This window comes from Lactuca serriola, chromosome 4 (assembly GCF_051521515.1).
Source record: "Lactuca serriola cultivar US96UC23 chromosome 4, Lser_US96UC23_V15, whole genome shotgun sequence".
Taxonomy (NCBI): domain Eukaryota; kingdom Viridiplantae; phylum Streptophyta; class Magnoliopsida; order Asterales; family Asteraceae; genus Lactuca; species Lactuca serriola.
In genome coordinates this window covers 151,462,353-151,472,128 of record NC_136411.1, presented here as the reverse complement: position 1 = coordinate 151,472,128, position 9,776 = coordinate 151,462,353, and the positions used below count along the sequence as shown (strand labels likewise).

The 9,776-nt window shown below is 30.7% G+C and overlaps 1 protein-coding gene across 2 annotated transcripts; it reads left to right on the top strand.

Moving 5' to 3' along the window:
* Positions 1 to 969: 969 nt before the first annotated feature.
* On the top strand, positions 970 to 3,127 carry LOC145102758 (uncharacterized). 2 transcript variants are annotated; one of them, XM_079040231.1, is made up of 5 exons: positions 970 to 1,459; positions 2,076 to 2,202; positions 2,308 to 2,516; positions 2,600 to 2,755; positions 2,855 to 3,127. In XM_079040231.1, exons 1-5 carry the CDS (start codon positions 1,247 to 1,249, stop codon positions 2,939 to 2,941), a joined length of 792 nt encoding a protein of 263 aa, XP_078896357.1. In that variant the 5' UTR covers positions 970 to 1,246; the 3' UTR covers positions 2,942 to 3,127. The 2 variants fall into 2 exon arrangements, with proteins under 2 accessions (XP_078896357.1, XP_078896356.1); XM_079040230.1 differs by having other exon boundaries at positions 972 to 1,459; positions 2,582 to 2,755.
* Positions 3,128 to 9,776: the final 6,649 nt, after the last annotated feature.

Sequence of the window (9,776 nt, the reverse complement as noted above, 5' to 3'; positions counted from 1 at the left end):
TGTTCTCCTTTTCCTCGATTTTTTGATCGAAAGCAACACGTTGATGTGATTCTATAGCTAAAGAGAGAAACAATATTACAATAAAACTGTTAAAAAATAATAAATTTAACGACTTTTGTGCCATTCTTCCAAAATGAAAGACATAAATTATAATATATATTAAATATAAATGAACTTATGAATAGTGAACTTTATAAATTTTAGATTTTTGTCACATGTCTTTTCAATTGGCACATTTAGTTCTTATAATTTCATTGTAAATTTTTTTTTTAAGAGAAATAGTTTTTATGTTTAAGATTTTTATATGTTGACAGCTTTGACCTCTATATCCAAAAAATAACAAAATTGTTCATGTAATTAACAAAAAAGGTCATTATGCATTTTGTTTATAGAAACGATATATATGTTTAAAAAAATTATAAAGTTGTTAGGCCTTCTGATATACCAATGACGAAGAGGCTTGTTGTCTACGACTCTACGTGGCCACGAGCGTTGTCCATGCACACCACCCCGACCTATTGTGGTCGGGCGTTTTCGTGATGGGGAAGACAAAAGACAACGACCAATGAGAGATATGGTCTCTGTGTGTGTGTGTGTGTGTGTGGTTGTGATATGTATATCGGAGTTTGTTTGTAGGTGGGGGTAGATGTGGTTCGTGACCCGTTTAATGTATAACGAATGGTGTTACATCTATAAAAAACAGCTCCTCCGCCCCCCTCGGAAACGATGCACATGCAAATCTTTACTTGCATCCCTCTTCTTTGCGATTTTTTGTAATAATGTTTTTGAAAAATTAAATATCTTATTATCTTTTTTTTATTTATTATCTTATTCATATAAAATAATATGTGAAATCGGCTAAAAAAAATTTAAGATCTCTATTAATATGGATATAAAAATATTTAATTTGTCAAAGTTTTTTAATATATATATTTAGAAAAGAAGTAGTGCGAAAAAGGAACAAGTAATGTTGTCACCCATTTGAAAGTTTCCCCAACTTCAAGGAAACACGCGCCATCCATATCCATATCATACGCTCGCTTTCCTCATAATCCACCGCTTTCGTCAATCCAATCCCAATCCCAATCCCTCAACAACTATTTCACTATATTTTCCAAAATCAAAACCCTAACCCTAAATTACCCACCTAATTCGTTCAGATTCTTCTGTTGTATACGATCCCATTGATTTGATTGTTGGTTTCTAGGAGGAGCAGAACTTGATCTGCCTTCGATTTTGTGACACAATGTCTGCGATTGTGTGTGGGAAGAGATCTTTCTTCGAAGAATTACCAACGTCATCGACTTCTACGGCGCCTCCTGTTGCCAAGAAGCTTCGTTGTTCTTCTTCGAATTCGACTTCGACTTCTCCCGTTCGCCTGTCGCCTTTTACTAACTCACCGCCATCCTCCGCACTCATCGATCAGCTCCGGGCGGTTTTCCCTAACATGGATAAGCAGGTTTCATTTCTACAGTTATCTCACATATGCGTCTACGTACAACTTCAAAACCGTTCAATTACTGCTTAATCTAGTCTCTTAGATTTGATTGTCAATTAGAAGCCCCGAGAAAATTCTTCTTCTGTAGCTGTAATGCTGTATTTGTATTTAGATTTACACTTTTAATTCATATGTGATATTGATCATTGCGTGAATTTCGGCCTTGCGTCTGATTCACTTTTTGTTAGACAGGAATGCGTATGCTAATCATTTCTGTTCTTTTTTGGCATGGAGAAACTGATATCTATCTTTAATTAAATTCAACTATTTCTATCTGTACGTATAAAAAAAAGTCTCAAACTTGTTTGTCAAGATATTTTTGCTTGTTTAGTTGTTCAATCAAATTTCAAACCGACTCATTTTGTTGCTTGAATCCAATGATTCAAATCAATTTGTCTAGAATCTGGAAAACTCTATTATTAGGCTATGTGATTGCATAACAAAGTGCATTTTGTAATGTTAAAAATTGCTCGTACAATGTACACACATCTCTTTGATGCATCAAATGTTGATCAAATTTCAAAATATAAACTATATCTTAATCAAAATCTAAGGCGTTATTCATGTTTACTTCCAGCTTCTGGAAAAAGCGCTTGAAGATAGTGGAAATGATTTAGATTCTGCCATCAAGAGTCTTAATGAACTTTATCTTGGATATGTAGATGCAAACTCATCTTCTGTTGCATTATCATTATCAAATACAGGTATGACATAAACATGATGTTCTTAGTGTAAAGTTTGTAAGTTACAACTATCCCATAAACATGATTTTTTGATTGATGCAAAAAAACTTGTATCTTTTATAACAGCTACCAATGAAGAATATATAACTTTAGAAAACCAATCAGCTCATGAGAAGAATCCTAGAAATGGTGCAGAATGGGTTGAGCTTTTTGTCACAGAAATGAAGAATGCCACCAGTGTTGATGATGCCAGGTGTCGCGCCATGAGAATGCTCGAGAGTTTGGAAAAATCTATAACTCAAAATTCTGGTGATCATGCACAAACCCTTCATAAGGTTAGTGTGTGTTTGTGTGTTTTCAACTTGTTTCTAAATTGTGTTGACCAGCTGTTTGACCTTAGGAAAACATGGTTGTGAAGGAGCAAATTGAAGTTCTTTTAAGGGAAAATACAATACTGAAACGTGCTGTATCCATTCAGCATGAAAGACAGAAAGTTTATGAAGAGAGCACTCAAGAAGTGCAACATTTGAAACAGTTGTTGTCAATGTATCAAGAACAATTGAGGACACTTGAGGTCAAACTTCTAACTTTGACTTTGATTTTATTTATGGGGAAAAAAAGTAAAAACATATAATAATAATCATAATAGTAAATTTTGTGGTATGTAATGTAGGTGAATAACTATGCGTTGACTATGCATCTAAAACAAGCTCAAGAAAGCAATTGTATGCCTGGAAGGTTTCATCCTGATGTGTTCTAATTAGAATAATGATATTTAGGAAAATGATCTAATTAAGATATATAAATATGTTATTGTTATTGTTATTGTTATTGTTATTAGGTGATTAATATATGTATGCCATGTAAAGGCGTGTAGATTGTAAGATTATATTATGTTTAAAAACATTGATTGAAAGGTTAATTTAGATGACACGACCTCACTTCACTTCTTATTTGTATCATGATTTGGTGTTTCTATCTGTTAGTATTTGAATGTATATATTTCTAGTTTGTTTGTTAAAATTTCTCCCACTCCTAAAATTTGAATTATTTATTATTCTGTGCGTTTTCAGTTAAATAACATTCTTTTGTATTAGTGTCTACTTAGGTTTGGTAAGTTCCATTATCTTTTTTTAGATTTTAAATAGAGAAAATGACAAAAATAACCATTTACACTAATGGGATTACAAAAATAGCCAAAAAAAAATCAAAATTACAAAATTAGCCTACAATTTCGCAGATGGAGATGCCCCATCTGCGAAATCAGCATCTCATCTGCGAATGTACAAACACCTAAAGCACAGCTATGCTTTAGGTGCTTGTACATTCGCAGATGAGATGCTCATTTCGCAGATGGGACATCTCCATCTGCGAAATCGTAGGCTAATTTTGTAATTTTGATTTTTTTTGGCTATTTTTATAATACAATTAGTGTAAATGGCTATTTTTGTCATTTTCTCTTTTAAATATTAGCTCGGTCCTATACATGTCAGAAAAAGAGATTCCAAACTTTAAGAACAATATGGAAATTTTGAAATATCAGATTTCTGATTTTAAATATGTTTTCTAACAATCATAAACAAAATCGATTTAATCAAAATGCAATTGTTATGAATGATGGTCATTTTAAAAAATAAAAAACTTGAGTAATTTACTTAAAAATTCAATATTGGTTTCATCATTTCTATGCGTTTTATTGTTATAACTAGTTGTGAGACCCATATATTATATGGGTTAATTTAAAAAAAAAAGTTAAATATAAAGGTCTAAATATTTGAGAACTTTGAATTTATAAGAAAATAAGAAAAATAATGAATTATTATAATAAAAATGTTTCTTATCTTTTAAATTTAAACAAATAATTTAAATAAATAAACAAAAAAAATTAATAAGCCTTAATTTTGAGAATTTTAAAATTAAAATGTAAGTTTATTAATGAAATTGATATCTAGTATTTATTACTACATTTATTATAATTATTAGACAAAACTGCACAAATGGTCCATGTGGATAGCTAAAAATTGTCACTTTGGTCCAAAAAAGTTTGGACTAGCACCAGAAGTCCAAACTTTTCATTTTGTTGCGAGTTTGGTCCATTTTGCTTTGAACTTTTTTATAATGACGATTTTACCCTTACTTTTTTCCTTTTCATTATTTTTAATTTATTTAAATGCTTTTCTAATTAAAAGAAAAATAAAAAACAAAATTTTTCCTTTATATTTTATCTTTATAATTTTTTATAATAGAAAATCTCTCTCTCTCTCTCTCTCTCTCGTATGAGTGGATGGATGAAAGGGTTGTTGATTTTTGAAGATAATTAATGATTTGAATGAACTTCTCAAAAATGGACTTCGATTTAAGCATAATAAAAGGGTGTAAACTTAGGTCTTCGATTTCAGTAGAGGGGAGAAAGGAATGGAATGAAAGTGTGTTTGTCTTCACCAGAAAAGACAACCACCAAAATATAAGAACACCACCAGCACCACCATTAGACACCAGTCTCCTAGAAACTTCTGATCTGAATACCCTTGATTTTCAGGCCAAGACAAAGAAATCCTCTGATCTGAAAATGACACATAATCGACAAAAAGATATCTAGATCCTCATTCAAAACCTGATGTCGCTTCCTTCCCCGTTTTCGTTTTTTGCTTCAAGCTGTCGATTAGGGTTTTTGTTCAAGATCTGGATTAGTAAACAATTATCACCGCCTAGCAATCAATTTCCGAAAACCCTAGCAATCAACAGCCGCCTCCATTCTGACGAACGCTAGGGTTTCAAACGGTGGTGTCGTCGGATTTATCTCTAACCCTAATCAAAATTCTTCTCTACAATTGAAATCTAAAGCTGAAACCAGATTTGAAGGCACAATATCGATTTCTGGAATGTATATGTCTGTTTGTGTTTCAAGGAAAGAAATCGATTTCTTTCCCCTAAATTCTTGCATTTGTGTATTAGCTATGAGATGAACACAAGATCTTCATCTTCATATTTCTCTTGATTTCTTCATCTTCATCTGGTTCCTAAATATGCATCTTGTCCAGCCTTGTTTGTATGTGTATGAATCAGGAAGAGAGAGACATAGAGAATATGAATCTAGTTCAAATCTTCATCATATGGTTGTGGTGATGTTACATTTTTCTGAAAATCATAATGATCAAGATGGGTTTTGTTGGGGGAGAGAGAGAGAGAGAGAGAGAGAGAGTTATTTTTGTGTTTATTTTTAATTGTTTTTTTAAATGTTGTAATAAAAGAATAAAATAAAATAAAATAATAAGGGGTAATTTCGTCATTATAAAAATTTTCAAAAAAATTGGACTAAACTCGCAACAAAATGAAAAGTTTAGACTTCTGGTGCTAGTCCAAACTTTTTTGGACCAAAGTGACAATTTTCAGCTAACCACAAGGACTATTTGTGTAGTTTTGTCTAATTATTACATTAAAATATTATATATAATTTAATAAAATAAAAAAAAACTCATAAAATGACATTTGGAAAAAAAAAATTTAATTCAAAATAACCACAAAATGACATTTGACAAATTGAATGTTTATTTGTGACAAGTAGCAAAAAAAACTTTAATTTATTAGAGTAGAAGTATAGAGTTTCGCAAAAGGTAGGATCCAAAGTTGTTAAAATTAGTTAATTACAATCATGTGATCCTATGTAGGTAAATTTATTCCGATCTTATTTGAATTATTTTTCGGTGGGATGATTGTAGGAGCGTAATATCGATAATATATATATATATATATATATATATATATATATATATATATATATATATATATATATATATGTTTTAAATATAATATTTTTTTTGGACTAACTACGTAAAATACCATTTTAGATCGTAAGATCGTAAAGTAATGTATTGTAAACGTATTTTTTATGTTTTAAAATATTTATTGTTAACTGATGGATGAATATGTAGTTTTTATGTTTTAAAATATTTTTGGTTGGATCTTACGATCCGATTCAATCTTATGATCAAGATATGCAAAATGGAAAATATTTCTATATAAAATTTTGATCTTAATAATCTTGTCCTCATATTTTTTTCTCATACCACCATCTTTCTACATTTGATATCGACACTTGTGATCTCTATTCTACATTTGATATCGACACTTGTGATCTCTATTCTAATAAAGAGTCATTATTTTGCACTAAGCATCTCCACATCCTATAATTCTTCAAAATGATTTGAACTTGTTGCCCTTCTTTTGTTTTAAATTCCTACACAACCTAATATCCACATATATCATTAAATTCGAAATATCTAAAAATAAGCAATTTAAAGGAATTCAAAATTCTGTTTTTACTTCGAATACGATTTCAAATTCTGTTGACACTTGGAATTTAAATTAGAAACAATTGTAATTTCCCATTAAATTGGCACAAAGTTAAATTAGAAACAGTTGTAATATTAAAGAAAATCAAAATGTTGTTTTTACTTTAGATTCCTGGTCTCCCTATTGACGGCGGCCACAAGCCTTTGGAAGGTTTTTTTATTCTATAAAAATAGGTATGTTTATTCCTTCATAAAATCAGGATCGGTATTTCCTTGAAAAAAAAGACAAAATAATAGAGTTTATAAGGATGTAAAATGAAAAACTGAAGAGTAAAAATGTTGTAACTTGTAAGATGCAATTAGTAACAAGACGTACATCTCTCTTCTATAATATAAAATTCTCTATTTTTATCCTAAACATTAACATTATATTATAAAATTATTATTCGTGAGGTACCCTTAAAAGTTCTATGCTTCACATGGAGAACAATTCAAAAACGTATCCCTTCGCTATGTGCGCTTAAGAGGGAGAGGACTGCATATTAGATATGTGGTGTGCATTCAGCGTGCAACAGAAGAGGAGGAATCTGATCACATTTTACTATTATCACATTCGCAAAAACCGTATGACATATTTAGATGGTGCGGAATCAATATGCCTTTAGTATCTACAATTGGCGAGTTGATTGAATTCATGGCTTAATGCATATTTAGATGGTGCGGAATCACATTTTACTTTAGATTCATTTTTCAAAATTTGAATTGAATTTCATTTGTTACAAAAAAAAATAATAAAAAACATAGGAAAATGTCATGTGTCAAAAAGATATTCTAAAAAACTGACACATATCATTTTTAGGTTTCATTCATTAGAAGACATATATATATATATATATATATATATATATATATATAGAGAGAGAGAGAGAGAGAGAGAGAGAGAGTTAGGTTCAAATGTTTTTAGCAACTATTGTGTGCCTAAATGCAACAATGATAATTCAAGGAATAACAAATAATTAACTAAATTATTAAAGGGTATTTTAGACCTTTTGTACTTTTATTTAAGGAAATTATTTAATTGAAATCATTCAATTAAGGAAATAAACTAATCATTCAATTAAGGAATTAAACTAAATATATTTGACCTAGTTATGTTTGTGGCTGAACACTTCATCATCGGCATCAACACCATCACCATCAACCTAGTTATGTTGTTGCTGCCTTCCGTTCGTTCTTCCCCTGCTTCGATCGAGTTCCTTTCGTCCCCGATCAAATGAAGACGAGAATCAGAGATGCTTTCTCTCTCCTTGCAATAGATCCACAATACATCGGATTTCTTAAAATGCCTACGAGCCTTCGTGCTTCATTCTTTCATGTCGACGCTACTTTCATTCGTTCCTTCTTTACCCGATCAAACAAAAACACAGGACATAAAAAGCCCTAATTTCTATTAGGTCACCAGGGTTTGAGAAGTCATATTCGTTCCTTCTTTACCCAATTAGGTCACTAGGGTTTGATGAATCCAACCCAGATGAATTCCAATCCGGTTCACAGTTAGGGAACTAGTAACGGATTAGGGTTGGCTAAATCGAATTCTTCCTCGTTTTCTTCGTCTTATTTGTCAAGTTTAGATCAACGAGGGTTAACAGAGAGGGGGATGGAGATTGGGCCGACGTTTGTTTTTGTCGTTGATGGTAGTTCAAGTGAGGATGAACTTCAAGCACTTAAGAATGAGTTGCTGTTGATTGTTGCACAGTTGCCGGAAAATGCCATGGTGGGGCTGATTGTTTTTGATTCAATGGTGAGGGTGTATGATCTTGGGTTTACTGAGTGTTTACGGGTGGTTGTCTTACATGGTGAACGCAAGCCTTCTTCTCGCCAGGTATTCCAAATTCGTTTCTTTTCTGTTCATTTTCATCTTCTTCTTTATCTTGCTGTGAATTATGAAGACATACTTTAGTGTTTACTGGGAATGAATGCATATGCGTGTTGATGATTCAATCACAGCTATTGAATTCTGTATTCAATCACAACTCTTGAATTATGTAATGTATTCTATTAGAATTTATTTTATATAGATATATTCTGTTAAAATGTTTAAGAATAATTGTCAACAACAAGTACATTCTGTCAGAATTTATAGTTTTTATTCTCTTATAATGCATTGAATTTTTTAATTTTTGAAACTTGATTATGTTTTCTTTGTGGATTTAGGTTTTGAAGAGGCTAACATTGATGTGGAGAAGAGAGAAAACATAGAGAACGAGAGTGTATTATACCAGAATGTGTTATGCTACAATATATAAAGTGTTGCTAAAAAATAATATTCTATTAGAATAGATTAGTGTTTTTGTTAGATTGTGATGTTTTTTTTTTCTTTTTTCTTTCAGAATGTTGTTATTATTCAATGAATCATAATCATACATTGTAATTATCTGGATATTATTAGTTCAAGAATTAATTTTGTGTATTCTTTTTACAATGTATTTTCTAGTTTATGGTTGACATTCTGTCATTCTGACAGAATATAATCGACGAATATATTTACTAGTTTATGGTTAACATTCTACAATTCTGATAGAATAAAATCGAATTTCTAATTTTAAATTAATTTAAAATATTCAGATTTTTAAAAATAAAGGAATTAATTATCCCTAAAAATCCGAAAATTTCCTTTTTTAATATAGGTTAATTGATTAAAATGTCCTTATGCTGAAATTTGTGTGATTATATGGTATATGTTATCCTATTCTACTATCATAGACCCTCGGATCATTACCTTTGATTATATTTCATCCGATGGTCCAGATCTGTGCATTCTGTCACACAATAGTTACTGAAAACAAAATAACCTAACCCTATATATATATATATATATATATATATATATATATATATATATATATATATATATATATATATATATATATATATATATATATATAAAATGTTTACAAATTTATGGAAAAATAATATAATGGATTTTCTAATAAACGTATATAAGAAGTATTAATTATAAAGAATATTATCATACTTAAATGTTAAATACATACCAAAGGGCTTGTAGCCCAGCGGTATGTCGGTATCTGGTGTTGCCCTCCCTCCTTGAGGTTGAGGGTTCAAGTCCCGTCGTGGACATATATGAAATTAAGGTGTACTTTAGGAGTAGTTAGGGGTGCAAATGAGCCAAGCTACTTGCGAGCTACTCGAGATCGGATCGTTAAAAGCTCGACTCGAAACTGATTTTAAACGAGCTCGAGCGGAGCTCGAGCTTAATATTAAGCTTGTTTATTAAACGAGCTC

Coding starts and splice junctions, on each gene's coding strand:
- LOC145102758 (XM_079040230.1), top strand. CDS start 1,247: ATGTCTGCGATTGTGTGTGGGAAGAGATCTTTCTTCGAAGAATTACCA. Junction 1,460..2,075: donor TCCCTAACATGGATAAGCAG/GTTTCATTTCTA, acceptor GTTTACTTCCAG/CTTCTGGAAAAAGCGCTTGA. Junction 2,203..2,307: donor ATTATCATTATCAAATACAG/GTATGACATAAA, acceptor CTTTTATAACAG/CTACCAATGAAGAATATATA.